This window comes from Ips typographus, linkage group LG1 (assembly GCF_016097725.1).
Source record: "Ips typographus isolate SLU linkage group LG1, UJ_Ityp_2.0, whole genome shotgun sequence".
NCBI classification, from domain to species: Eukaryota; Metazoa; Arthropoda; class Insecta; order Coleoptera; family Curculionidae; genus Ips; species Ips typographus.
In genome coordinates this window covers 10,708,471-10,723,659 of record NC_138422.1, presented here as the reverse complement: position 1 = coordinate 10,723,659, position 15,189 = coordinate 10,708,471, and the positions used below count along the sequence as shown (strand labels likewise).

General features: G+C 32.5%; 1 protein-coding gene and 1 long non-coding RNA gene across 4 annotated transcripts; one reads left to right on the top strand and one right to left on the bottom strand.

Annotated features, from left to right (window-relative positions):
• The first annotated feature begins 3,318 nt into the window (after positions 1–3,318).
• Positions 3,319–10,996, top strand: LOC145728375 (uncharacterized). Of its 3 annotated transcripts, none has more exons than XM_081978562.1 (3): positions 3,319–3,517; positions 6,534–7,116; positions 9,763–10,996. In XM_081978562.1, the coding sequence occupies exons 1-3, from the start codon at positions 3,463–3,465 to the stop codon at positions 10,217–10,219; spliced, it is 1,095 nt and encodes a 364-aa protein (XP_081834688.1). In that variant the 5' UTR covers positions 3,319–3,462; the 3' UTR covers positions 10,220–10,996. The 3 variants fall into 3 exon arrangements, with proteins under 3 accessions (XP_081834688.1, XP_081834697.1, XP_081834702.1); XM_081978571.1 differs by lacking the exon at positions 3,319–3,517 and adding an exon at positions 4,350–4,480; XM_081978576.1 differs by lacking the exon at positions 3,319–3,517 and adding an exon at positions 4,487–4,637.
• LOC145728389 (uncharacterized) lies at positions 3,631–4,402 on the bottom strand. Its single transcript, XR_014178081.1, has 2 exons — positions 4,260–4,402; positions 3,631–4,019 (listed from the first exon to the last, which is right to left on the bottom strand). It is a non-coding gene; the product is annotated as an uncharacterized LOC145728389 (long non-coding RNA).
• Positions 10,997–15,189: the final 4,193 nt, after the last annotated feature.

Genomic DNA, 15,189 nt, shown 5'->3' with positions numbered 1-15,189 from the left:
TGAATGTAATTTTGAGGAATATTTCCTGAATAAATATTGAATAATACAAGTAAACACCAGTTAATTAATAGAACGTTTAACAAATTATATTAAATTACGAACATACAATAAACTACTCATTTAAAAATTACAAGAATTACAATGAAATACACAATTATTATAATAAATGGTTTTTTGTATTCCCTTGCATGGAAGTCGATGCGTCTGTGGACACCATTCCTAATAACTGTAATTCAGAAACAGTGAAGTGTAATTCAGAAATTGTTAATTGCAATTCAGAAAGTATATCAAGCGTATTTCAGCTTAATTTTTAACCTAAATTGTGTTATTTTTTGCATAACATTCATTGTGTTATAAAGTATATTAATTTATTAAAGTGACTTGGAGTTTCAACTTTGGTATTTATTCCACAGATAATGTATTTTATGGAATTGCCTTTAAATGTTCTGAACTTCATTTGATGGTTTCTGAATTTAAATTGATTTTTTCCGAATTGCACTTGATGGTTTCTGAATTGCAGTTCCTTATTCTGAATCTCACTTGGCCTTTTCTGAACTACATTTGGAAATGGTGTAGAAGAAATACTTGCATTGAACTGCACTATATTTTGCTGTTGTGGTTTACTGTTTCGCATTTTTTCGGTCATCGTGGCATTATGGTCTTCATCGAGTTGGCTTACAGACTTAGAACTCTTATGTTCAGTAACTTTTATCAGTTGCTGCTCAGCAGCTCCATTGTTGGCTAAATTTGCCCAACAAACATTTGGAACCTTCTCCTCCTCGCCATGCCAATTCAAACAAAAATATCAGAAACGTCTTTTTTGTAAACCTTCTGGCGTATCTTCATCGCAGCTGCGCACTATTTTTGTAAATTATTCATATCTCAAAGCTTTTCTTTTTTCTTTTGATTCCTGCAGTTGTTTTCGCTTTGCAATTTTGGCATCTCGCGAGCAACTTTAAAGTCAAGTCCGTAAATGGATTGAAATGCACGTTGTAGTCACTATGATATCTTCCCATCAAAGTTTTTGCTGATACGTTACTGTGTTTTCTTTATATTCTTCTCCACTTTTTTTCCTCATGTTGAAGGCCCAATCTGTTAAAAAAATTGCCAAAACAGGAACTGTGGTTGCTGAATTTAGAACGTAGTGTCACAGAAATCCATAAACTGCCGCCAGATAAACTCTTGATTATCACTTTAGAATGCAATTATCGCTGTCATTCTAGTGAAAATGCACTGCTCCTATGGGACATTTAACACATGAGGGAAATATTCCGGGTAATGCCCGAATCATACTTTACCCAGGGTAAACACTTAAGTTTAATCTGTATATCTCACATTAAATGATGTTAACTCATTTACTTTATTTTTTACTCTGATGTTTTAAAAACTTTCATGTATCTCTTCAAATAAGCGAAATCTTCATGGTGGGGATCAAAAAACAAGATAATCTGATGAATAATATATATCTTTTGTTTTTTTTTTGATATAAGAAGTCGAAGTTTAACAAAATATTGTACCTATGAAACACGTGACTTAAACCGGTGTATTCACTCGAAGAACTTAGGCCACTTGCTACACTCGTGAACCTAATTGGTCTTTTCGTGATTATTTCCCTCATTGTACTAGCAGCCAATAAAATTCAATGAACCTTTCTAATTCGACCAATGAGAGCCGTTATATACTGAATAAATCCCTAGTTGCTAAAATTTTACACTGAATAAACACCTCCTACCTTTTTCGAATACGTTTTTTTGAAGAACATTTGATATTAAACGAAACGGGATTTAGACACATATAAAATTTAAGCTATTTTCTTCAATATTAACAATTAATAAATCACTATAACGTAGTTTCCATTAAAAAATTACATAAATTAAAATATTATGACGTCTGAATGTCAATCTGAAATGTAAACAAAAATATACATGGCTGAACGAAAATCTGTCGTCTGCTGGGGTGAGTTCAATATTATCATTAATTTCATCACGTTTAGTTTAGTATTTGTGTTCTAACTAAGGTGTTTTCTTGTTAATAAACTAAAATGTGAGTTTTCAGGAAATAATCGACCTGCGGTCTCAGGATTTTATTGTCGAATTATTTAGTCTCAATCATTTTCCAAGCAAAATTTTGCAAAAAATCACCTATGCACAGTTTACCCGATAAAACTTGAACGTCTGGGGATATAACCTATGAATAAAAAATGGTTTAAGTCACTTGCTGTATAAATAACTATTATAAACTCCTTCGGTCATAAGCATTGATTCTATTAGTACTAATATGAATATTACTACTAAAACTAAATTTTCTTTTATAAACTAGGCTTTCGAGTAATGTACTGGGACTCCGTGATATAAGAAGAGTAGAATTCTATTTATCGACTATATTCTAGATGTCGGACATTCTATGCACAAAGAGCTCTAGAAAGCCACACCATCGCGTGAATTTGGCACCTCTTAAAAGTCTCCAATTCTCGCCATATTTTGACACCTAGAATATAGTCGATAAATAGAATTCTACTCTACTTATATCATACGGAGTCCCAGTGCAGTTTTCTCACGTCACGATAGATAATTGAATTCTTTATGTAGGATTATATACCTAATTCTTTTTTTCGAAATATTTTGGCAAAAGCGTAAATTGAACATGTGTTTTGGGACACTTTAATAAAAGACAGAAAATACTCTTTAAAATTGCGCAAAAACGAACGTATCTGCAATCAACAGTTTTTAAGATACCTAATACATTTTTGTGTAAAGAGAGAGAGAAAAACAAGTTAAATAGTAAAATTGTTTGTAGAGAACGGGCAATTACGTTTATCATATTTTTGCTATACCATTCCACTTACCTTTTCTTCTCTTTTTAGTGGTGTCTAAACGCCCCCTACCGGTGGATTTAGAAAGCTGAAAATTTTTTTCAGTATTTTTTTGTGACCACATTTAGTAGTCAGTTTATTTTCCCTAACTATTTATTTTCCTAAACTATGTATAGTTTCAGAGAAACCACCGGAAGGACACCCTGTATTAAATCCTAATCAATCTCCCTTTTCCACCCCCCTCTCCAAATCATATCAGTTGATAACTCAATAACATTTACGGAGGCTTTATAGTCGACTATCGCAATCTAAAACCGTCCCTCCCAAAAAAAAAGCGGAGAACAAAAGCGAATCGCTCCCTTTTAGTGCCTTTATCCGCAGCAGGGTGGAAAATACGCAGCCACCCGGCAAAACAGTTGCACAGACCCGATCAACCAATCAGAACGCGACGATTATCACTAGTCCCGCCCACTAGCGCTACTTTTACTACCTCACAGTAGGCCCTGCCTGATCGTTCGGTTGTTGCTTCACCAGTTTATCACAGTGTGCGGTGGCGTAACAGTCAAACTGGCAGTTCACCGTTATTTTTCAATTTTTTTTTGGTTCCTTGTGTTCACCGAACGTTGGTGATTTATTAGTGATATTTTGAAATGAGTATGGACGTTTTCGAACATCAAGTGCATATGAGTGCTAAGCAAACTACAGGTTAGTACACTCGGTAAAAAAAAGTAGTTTTGGGTGTAGATACAGTACACACCCTATACTGTAGTATAGTAATACGTTTTTTCTTTATTATTGCACCAAAAAATAATGCGACCGACCTTGAATTGGGTTTAAAAATGTAGAAGCAGCTGTGTTTTATAATAACAAACACGAGAACAATAAATCATTGTGTTAAGTTAGTAATTTACTGTTGCTATGTCATTTTCAGGTGATATACATGCATTTAGAACGTATTTTTTAAGACAGATTTGGGTATTAGTACCAAATCTGAGTAATAAATATCATCACAATCTTCTTCTACACTAAAGTTACCTTTTAATAATTTTTTTTATCTGAAAAGTAACAAAATTACAGCATTTATCACTAGAAAGTTTCCATGGTTTTTAGTGCCTCCTAGTAGCCCAGATATGATTCCAATTGAGCATTTATTTGTATGATTATGCTTCTCACTACACATGGCTGTTGAAACATCAAAAGCGGATAACTAAAAAAAGTAACTGGTCACAAAAATACAGAGTGTTGTGAACATCACATTTTGGTCTCCCTGCATGGGTTTTTAATGACCAAAAAATTAAGTTATATTAAATCTTGTTAATTTTTGTAGATACTAATTAAAGCTTTTTAGACAAAGAACGAGACAAAGAACTTGTTAGTGAAAGTGGATTTTGTATCTCTATTCGTCTTCTCTATAAGGCCAAATGTCTAATTTTAGTACTTTACTCACCATCATTCAGAGCCATTTTGATAATGGTAGTCAATACTAAATTCGCACACACCTTTTCAGTTAACATTGCAGGTTTTTTTTAAAATTCTTGGGGCATAAATAAACCACTCGCATTATGGTTTTTTATGTGAATTTGAACCTTTTGGCTTGATAAGGCTTTCTGTATTCGACACCAACTTGCCATAGTGTGTAGCCTAGCCGTAACATCCTCTTCCATTATTGTGAGTAACGGTTCTGATTCAATATTCTGTAAACGTTTTCACGACGTGTTTTTAGTGCAAAACAAGTTTACTTATTATGTTTTACACTAATTACCAGTGTTTTTCCCAAATAGTGTGTTTCTCAAACCTCAAAACAATTTTTTTCATAATCAACTAGGTAAGATTAGCCATTAAGTTTCACTTACACTTCAGGTACAGGTGGTTTTCTGAGTAGGAGACATAACTAAAAAAACGTTTTTTGACTCAATGTTCACTATATTGTATATCTTCTCCACTGGTATTAAAACCTTATAAATACTTTTTTATATGGAATGGGATGGTGTGCAAAAAACCCTGTAGTCTCATTTGGTGTGAGTATGGTAGCTTTTGACACCTTTACAGGAGCCATATTGATTTAAATCACGATGGAATACATCTTAAAAATCCGATAATGTGGTCAATGTATTGCCTAAAAAAAATTGTTCTCACCAACACAAGTTATTCAAAATAAACAAGCAAACCTAATCTATTTTCCATACCCTACTCACCTAAAACCACATTTTTCAAAATGTACAAGTTTTTCTAACTACAATATTCACTTATCAAAGTATGTTTTTAAAATTTCCATGAGAAACTACTATAGATGAAATTAATGTGTTAGTAAGATGATTAGCATTCATCAAACATTGTAAATTCTAATTTTTGCATTAACAAATATTATCCCTATTCTTGCAAAATTGTAGTGTTTTCCAATAGTTTTGATCTTTGATTTATCTAGTAAATGACTATTGAAGAAGTGAAAAATAACACACATCAATTTTTAGTCTTCAGATAATATTTTGAAACAAAAATATGTGTAAACTAACATGGATGCAAAAATCTATAGAGGAAAAGGTAGTTGCGCTATTTTTTGACACCCACAAAAGAATTTCCGATAACGTGATGAAGAGCTGGAGCTCTATTTTCAATACACGCTGCAGAACTAAAGAAAAATAGGGGCTAAATTGAAACTTTGCTTAAAATCGGTCAAATACTGATGCCGGGACCCTAAATACTTTCTTCACTCAATTAGGCAATTTTCTTCTCCCGTTTGCATTTTTACTATGCTTGAAACCTGCCTTTGGTTTTGAGAGTTATATGGAGAATTATCATGGAGAATATGAAAGAGAAATTTACCGAAATAACTGGAAATAAGTGTATACCTAAGGGCTGAAAGAAGAAGGTAATTTCTCGTGCGGGAGTGTCTTACCATTTTCCGCACAAACGATCTATGGATATGGATGGTTCCTTTTTATTTTACTGCCGGGTGCCAATAACGATGGGATTTTTTATAACTTTACAGCGCCTTGTGCATGCTGGCGAGACCTGCCATAAAAATGATCAAAAGCTATATTTCCGGTGGGTTGTAAAAACATTGTTGCCGTTTTGCCATTGAAACACAGGTAAACAAACTTACAGAACCATTTGTCGGTGTTTTGTTGGTGACTAAACGATTATGAAATACTGCTTTTCCAAAAATAACTGAACTTTGTCCCCAATTTAAAAACTTAACAATTGCCATGTTGTAGAGGAGGAAAAGTGACAATAGTAAAAGTGTCATTAATTTCCAGTTATTTCATCAACTAAATTAGGCAAAAAGTTAAAAGTGAATTCCAAGTAATGGAGAATTTTTAATTTGCCTCAAACCAATTTAGTATCACTTTTATTAGGTAATAGAGAAGGCCATACTGGGGCGCAAAAAAGAGATGCCCTGTATATTTTAACGTTAATTTTGGGAGCAAAACAACTGAAAAAACAATGACAGATACAAAAAACAATTAAACAGAAACTGTACAGTTTATAAAAAAAGATAAGAAGAGAAGAAAAGACATAAGGGACATCAGTAACTCTTAAAAAATATAATTTCTATAGAAAACACAGTTTGACATATTGATTAGATAAGGACCTTTTTTTTTGCAAATTGTTTGTGTGTACTTCTGAATAATAATTCGACAACATTTTCATTTTCACGACTTAAATAATTTAGAAATTAATGGAAATAGTAACAAATTAAAACAAATAATCTTCTTTCTAGGACTGTATCCTGAAGACTATTCCCCCCACAGAGGACTAACACCAGGTCAAATAAAGCAAGAAGCGGACTCTTCAACGTCCCCCCTACTTACCCCACCTCTTACCCCCACATACTCCTCTCACTCCCCTCCAATGTCCACCCCAAATTTCCTTACCGAACCAACCCCTGCTTGGTACTCTCGTTTGGAGCCGATGGAAGCTACCACTACACCATCATATCTAGCCACTCAAGGATCTCCGTTTCTTCCCATCACACATTTGCCGCACATGCTCCAGTACCGGATGGGTTACAACAGTACCATGATGACGAACCAGTGGATTCGCAATTGTTACCAGCAGCAGCAGGTGTTTAGGAATTATCCACATGCGCGGTTACAGCCCCCCATGATACCACCCACCGGAACCAAAATGTCCGGTTCCAGTACCAGGCCTAAAAAACAGTTTATTTGCAAGTACTGCAATCGACATTTTACGAAAAGTTACAATTTGTTGATTCACGAAAGGACTCATACTGATGAGAGGCCGTATAGTTGTGATATATGTGGAAAGGCCTTTAGGAGACAGGACCATCTGAGAGATCATAGGTTAGTTGAGTTTTAATACTTTTAGAGTAAAGTGGAACATTCTGCCTTAAGGCAAAAATGTGGTACTTTTAACTAGTTTGACTGAAATTTTGAATTGGTTAAAAGTATATTTTTCACACAGATACAAAATTTGAGAAAGCAAAACTATTTAGTACTTTGATACGTTTCGACTGAGTCTATACAGAGAGTCAAAGTAATTGGAAAAATTAATTTTATCCAAGTTTATGCCTCAAATAATGTCATGAATTTCTTGGAGCACAATGTGAAAAAATGAAAATTTTCTTTGCCTAGTTTCATAATTTGTTTAGTAACAAAGAAGATGTTTTGGTTTATTTTTGCTTGAAACTTTTCTCAGTTCTTATGGCAAAACCTATTAAAATAATAGTTAATTTCAAGCATATTTGACACATCATTTCTGTCTTCTAAATGGTAAACGATTTTCTTTTTAATAAATCCAGAAGTAGGCATTTAGTGCCTTTTAATAATAAAAAGTAATAATCAACAAGTAGTAAATGTAATTTTAGTCTCAGGAACTCAGGAATGATGACCATTTAATCCAAATCTAATTTACTCTCTTAATTCTTGTTTTTATCACCGGAAATTATATCAACTTTAAAGTGTATGATTAAGGCAAATTTTATTTTATAATTTTGTCTTGGAGGGTTTTACCTATTTTTAGAAAGCATCTGTCGATCACGTTTGAACGCCTCTAGGCAGGTAGTTACATATTTTAAAATGGGTTGTTAGCTTTTATGGGGGTAACTTCTCTTTGTGTATTACTTTTTCTGATATAACTGTCTGTCAAGATAGTTATATCAGAAAAAGATATAACAAAAAGATATAACTGTCTGTCTCTGTGAGTAAATTAACAGTGTCAACTGTCTTTGTTATGTTTTTTTACATTTGTTTAAACTTCGAAATTAACTGTTTCGTTTTGTCTGCTTATATATGAACAATACTTGTTTATTTTTACACTGTGTATGGCTATTTTAGCTCTTACATTACCAGCCAGTTTTAGGTTATTTTCAAAAATTTCACTGCTCAGATTTGATTAAAACTGAAGATTCTCTTTTAGGAATTAAATTTAACTTACTATAGTTTGTATGCCTTCCAATTTTTGGCAAAACTTCATTCTTAACTAATATTATATCGTTTTATGTAAACAGTAAAAATACTGGGATAATTAGATTTCCTACTTGCCTAATTTTCATGTTGATCAATAACCTTATCACCTCTTTATCTATGGCAGACGTGCAAATTTCATATTCTGCATTTATGTTTATTTGAATTTATTACACTAAGCAAAATTGTTAATATAGTTTCTATAATCTGGTCTTATTTGTGAGCTAAATTTAGGATTTTTTTGCTTCTCCTTTGTTTCCTCTATTTCATTTCAGTGACAAATTTTTCATTTGCAATGTCCTGAAATTATATACGAAATGACAAGGAACACTACTTTTTCTCATATTGGGCTATCCACTTTTTTTGTCAACTCTGTTTCTTTTGTTTTCTACTAATATTTAATAAAATCTACTTCTTACAAATTCATAACAATTAAAATATAAGAAATTTTCTAGAATTTCTTACCAATGTGAATTAACCGAGGAATTAACTGTAAAACTAAGAAAGTATCTAATATTTTTTTAATGAAAAGGAAAACACACAACCTTCTCGTTTTTTATTAATATTATTATGTAAATAAATTAGTTTTTTTACTCGTTTTTTTCTAAAAATAAAAATCTGCTTCTTATTTGGAAATTAAACCTACTTAAAGTAATATTCATGACAGCAACCAAATTTTTCATTCAGATGTATCACAAACAAACACATTTATAATAATAAAAACCAAAGTTTTAACAGTAATAAGTACGTGAAAATTGTAAATTCACGATCTGTATTGATTTAAAAAATGATTTTTTAATACTTTTTGTTTGAACATTGTTTATTGGGTAAGAAAAAAACATTATTTTTCATTCGTTTTGCTTAAAAAACCAACTAGAACTAGAACTTCACGTTTAAAAATAATGGAAACCTGTAAAATGGCTGTAAAAACACATGGAATAGTAAAAAAACTAAAGGATAAACAAATATTTGAGTTAATTGATATTTTCTTGCTGTTTTTATGTTTCTGTAGCATTATCAAAACATATTATAAATTAATCTTTTTAGATAATTTTTAACAAAAATTGAATTTTGACAACCTTTTTAATTCCCTTATTTTTGATATTAGCAAAAAATTGCATAAAACAAATTTGGATTGTGTTAATTTCTAGGCTTATTTAAGCTGATTTTCCAGTCATACTAACTAATTAGAAACATCATATAAAATTGTACAGAGATTATGCATGATATTTATTGTGTTTTTCACTAAATGAAGTAATAAGCAACAAAAAAGCTTCTGTATAAATTTTTATGACAAAACCTAAACGGAATGGGATGAATTAAACTGATATGGACAATCGCACGTATGTCGATAAATTAAATGATTACTATTATTTATCGCATTCCTTGACCAGCGCTATAATAAATAATTATTATTGGCCCTCCAAAGATAAACAATATTGACACACCATTGTTGTTAGACAGATAATTCAATCTTTTTTTGTTATAAATCAAAGACTAAAAGAATTTTTTTTTTCGTTTCAGATATATTCACTCTAAAGAAAAACCATTCAAATGTTCCGAATGCGGAAAAGGTTTCTGCCAGTCCCGAACATTAGCAGTGCACAAAATTCTCCATATGGAAGATTCTCCTCACAAGTGCCCGATTTGCTCCAAGTCGTTCAACCAACGGTCTAACCTAAAAAGTCACATGACCACGCACACGGATCGACCTTTGGAGTGCAACAAATGTCAGCTGTTCTTCGGATCCTACCATGATTTGAGCAATCATGCCTTTCAATGTTCAACGAAGTCAACGACAGAAATTGACGTCGTCACCACTACCATTGAGGGAGAGGTTGACAAAGACGTCAAACTTTTGGATTTATCGATTAGGGATTTAAGTGACAAAGATGAGGAGGAGAATGAGCAAATTGAGGTAGCGTTGCACGTTCCTAAAAAATTGGGTTTCACTATTGAAGAGATAATGATGCGAAGTTGAATTTGAGGTGAAAACGTTAAAAAGTTTCATGCATATTTACTAAAAAGGGTTTGCGTGTGATTGCTTTAACGTTTGATTGTCTGGGATTTGTGGAACTTCCACATGCAACAGACTGTTTGAATTAACTTAGCATTACCAACTACTCAATCTTCTCACACACAAGTATCTCTTAAAATTCAAAGTCTGTAGCTCGAAGAAATTTCACAATTCTTAGCTAACCCGTTAAATTTATCAGATGTAATAACTGCGTGACAGTTATTACATCAGCTGATTAAAGCAAAGTATTAATTACCATATAGAGAATCCTTGATGAAACTTTAGTGAGCATTATTGCCGAAGAATCCCAATTTCTAAAGGGTGTTTAGATTTAGTGTCAAAAATTCGAAAGGTTTGCCAAAGAATTAGGTTTTTTTAGTTAGTTTTAGGTTCTACCTCGTTCAAAGACTGAATATCATTCACTTCTAGTATTATTAATTTGGTTACTATTTTAAGTTAAAGTGTTAAGCCGGATTTACAAACTTTGTTACTCCTGTTGTTTGTCGTTTGCTTATGTTGTCGCTGGTCTACTACAAACAAACCACGAACAACATGAGCAACACAGTTTATAAATCCAGCTTTTAGTCATAATTTGCAAACAGTGGGGGTATGTTGGCCTGTAATATGTGTACATACGTTATTATAATTTAAATAAAATGTTGAGAAGAGTATTTATTTATTTTCTTTTGTTAAAAGTTGTTATTCATATGATTTAAAAACAATTAAAGTTCTTGAATGAAATGTTGTTTGTTTTGCTGAAACCTTAGTTCTGGTAAACAACTTTGGTTCTGGTGTGTTTAATGTCAACTGATTTTCAGGGTTTTAATAATTTGAAAATTACCGTGTACTTTAGGTTTGCTTGTTGTGTATTCTATTCTAGAGTTCACAACACATCTGTCAAGATGTTATGACTGTGATGATGATGATTCTATTCTGGATTCTATGAGAGATTTTTTAATTTTTATAAAAAAACAGTGCCGTACTACACTCGTTTTAGTTCAAATCACCCAGTGACATACTGATGCTGCTTGATTACATTAAGATGATCTTTATTTATTTCTTGTTTTTTCATAAATATATCTCGATTTTTGAGATTATTCTGATAGTCCAATGCAAACTTCGAAAATATTAATAAAGTAAGACAGCTTTTTTTATGTCTATATTTCAGAGGTTCATATCATCATTTCATAGTATTTTTGAAGCTGATCCCATTGATATATGCCTTTTTGCATCTGTATCTACTGTTTTCTAAAATATGAATAAAAATCTATTCTTTTTTATGTTATATAGAAACTTAGTTTTTACTGCATTTTGTAAGTAATAAAATAAAAAGTGGTAATTATTCTTTCTGCAGACAATGCTTTTGGTCTCTAAAAAAAATTATCATATAAGTTGTGGTGACAAATACCTAAAATAAAGCAAAAATGTAGTAAGTACTTCTGTCTGTCTCCTGTCTACTTTTGTTTTTTTTAATGCATCATTTTTGAGTTGAAAAAGAAACCATTTTTATTCTTGTCTCAAGGCAATGCTTTTCTTTTATTTTACCATTTCCAATTATTGAACAAATAAATAAATGTCTTTCTCAAGCGATCGTATTCTTATAGGTACCTACCAGAAAAGTAAGATTTTGAGATACAGAAATTTTCAGAAATGTTTGATGATAGCCTGTGATTAAATAATATACAGGATGCCATGGAATTGGTCACAACCCGTAAGGCGAGATATAGTACTTCCAAAGATATGAGAAGTGAGTGAGATATTGGTATATGGTATATTGCACAGCTTTTAATTAAGAAAATCTCCTTAACCAGTCAATCCTAGACCAGCATGAAAGAATCTTATATTAGTTTTGACCATCTACCACAAAAATAGTGGTAGAATCTTATTCTAATCTAACCTGAATTTTGAAAATCGGTAGATCGGAAGAGAATTTTTTGTTTGAACAATTCTAATCTATGGTATTTCAATTTCATAGAGGCTTTTGCTCATTTAAAATTAAATTATGAACTCAAAAACAAATCATCGAGGTAGGTTTTTAAAGTATACCAAGTAGGTATAAGCACAAATTCGTCTCATCCAGTCCGTTTTGGAGATTTTGAAGTAACAACCATAAAGCAGATGAACTTTTTTTAGAAATTTCACTAAAAGATGTAAATTAATCAAATTATCTCGATTTTGGTTCTAAAACTACAGGGTGGACAAATCTACTAAAACAAGCAGACGTTTTCTTTTGATTATCCACTGCATACATATTTTTCTCAGTAAATATAGTAAGAAAGAGGTGCGTAATTTATCACTTTACGCATAAAATCAATTTTATATGTTGGAAAGTACTTTTAGATTGGACGTCGTATTTTACTGCTTTACCACTTTTTCCAGTAATCGGTGTGTATGGCGCAGATGTCGCTCAACGTACGGTCATTCTTCAATTCCGGTAGCAGGCGCCATCTACAGCAGGAGAAAGAAAGCGAGTATTTGGCTCAAACTCCGATAGATACCGATGCGAGTCTGTCGATTCTCAATATCGATCGGCAATTGCCGGTAATCGATTAATCTCTAAAGTTTCAAACACAAATGCCCACGTAAACGGGCGATAAGGAACGCTTCAAGTACGTTTATTACGTCACGTGGAAAGTAAATAAATTATTTTCGCATTAGAGTCGAAATGATAGAGTATAACGGTACGGATAATAGCGTAATCACATAATTACATCATGATCGTTCATGTGCTTTTACTTTGCCGCAGTGTAAGGCACGACTCGCTAATTTCCGTCTATGTAATTATTTTGCTAATATGTAAGAATATTTATGTATTTAGATTTTTGTTTCTTGTGGACAGAGGGTGTTCCAAATTCGACTGAAAGTATCGGAATCTCGGAATCTCTTGTCGACCCTTTGTAGTATATTGTTCACGTTCAAGATCAGCTGTAATTGGTCTATTTCATACCGAACGCTGAAGAGGTCTGTGATTGGTCTATTTCATATCTGACAGTTGCGGAAAGTCTAGAATTCTATATTCGTTCAACCGGTGGCAATTGTCTACTTATCCGTTCTCTAAACTGTTAAGGAATTAACCAAAATCCCTGTAGGAGTAGAAATTACACACTTTATTACAAAATGACAGCGTTTGACGACATATTTTTACATGACCAAACTTACGTTAAAATAAGTTTCTCTCTATCAAATGCCAGAGCCTTACTGATTTAAACTGACTTTCTCTACAGAGTGAGTGAGATAACTTTTATGTTCTTTGAAAGAAAAAATCAAAATTTCTAGAAAACAGATTTACGAAAAAAATGCAAGGGGAAAAAAGCTCCCAAAATAAATGAGAAAACTTAATGTTCTGTTAAATTCTTAATTCTTATCTTTAATGAGGTGCAGATTTAAAGATAATATGGGTAAAATTTAATTAAATTTCAAAAACTGTAAGAGCTGTGTTGATGATATTAAGAAAAATTTAAAACTTTAACCCCAAGAAGGAACCATCGACATATTATGTTTTTAAAAAATGTTTATCTTTAAATAAGATGCTCTATCGAATGCCGTAGTCCTGCTTGTATGACTGAAGTAGTATGACTAACTGACTCATCCTGTATAAATATGTATCTATTATTTTCAAACTTTTCATAACATCAATTTTAGTGACAGTTTAAGTTTCACTTTTCTGACTTATATTTTGAGTTTGACAGCTCTTGAGTAAGTCTCAAAGTAGAGCGTTTTTGACGTCACTATTACGTAATTTGGCAAAACCATAATTTGACCATTACGTCAAATTACGTCATTGTGACGTCAAAAAAGCTCTGTTCGCTCCATGGAGCTTGAAAACGAATGCGGCCACAGTGGGTAGTTTGTGATTTGAGGAGAACCACCCAATATACAAGGTGTTTTAAAATACGTATTACGAACTTATGTAGGAAATCCAAAAATAAGAGGAAAATAAATTCAGACGTATGTCGTTATAGTTAACTTTTTTTTATTCTACCTCTCGCAGATTTTGCAAACTTTCACTGCATTTAAATTACTCCGGAGGTAGCGTTCGATTATATCCCTGTTCTACAAATTTGAAAAAATCATTTTACATTGGAGAATAATCACAAAACTGAAAAAATTTCAAAGAGCAAGTTCCAAAATCGGAAAAACTCAACTTGTATATGATTTCTTGATTGCGCATCTTTGTCTTAATTTAACTTATTTCGGACATCCTGTATTTAATAATAAGTTTAATAATAAACAGATTCTGGTGATAATAATAAGTTGTTCAAAATAACATGAAATAAAATTGATGTTTTTCTCCATTACCAGGTACTAGAGCTTAAAAATATAGACCAAGTGGTATAATTACACAGAACCCTAAAACCTCTATTGAGCTCTAATTTTTCACACTCAGTAGTTCCGGATCAATTGAAATATACACCACATACAAAACCCTGTGACAGTAGGGGGTCGGTGTAGGTTTTTCAGTAGTTGCAACCACCAATAAATTAAAAGTGTACCACCTAGTAGCGAATGATCTACATTTAGAAAGTATTCCGCGAAAGTATCTGTAACGATCGACTTAATGGTCTCAGATAATTTGTCACTGACCGCACAAAAGAACCGGTAGTCAAAATAGGGGGTTGAAAAGTGAACGAATTTATGGGACACGTCCACGGTTTAATTTCCTGGGGTTGTACCAGAATTCTCGGCAAAATATACGTTATGCGGGTTAAAAAAAATGTTGATGAATTCTCCTCCCCAGGCGCCTAGTAATTCATTAATAGTGGTAACTCTAATGTGTTTAGACGTACAAACGGACTGATTCGGATGATCTCAATTTGAAAACGTATAATTTCTTGGAAATGTTATGCCCCCAAATTATCAGGTCTGAAGTAGCCGAGAATCGGCTGGTGGTGTATAATTTTGGAAAAAGGTCGTTTTGTCCCTGAAATTACGTC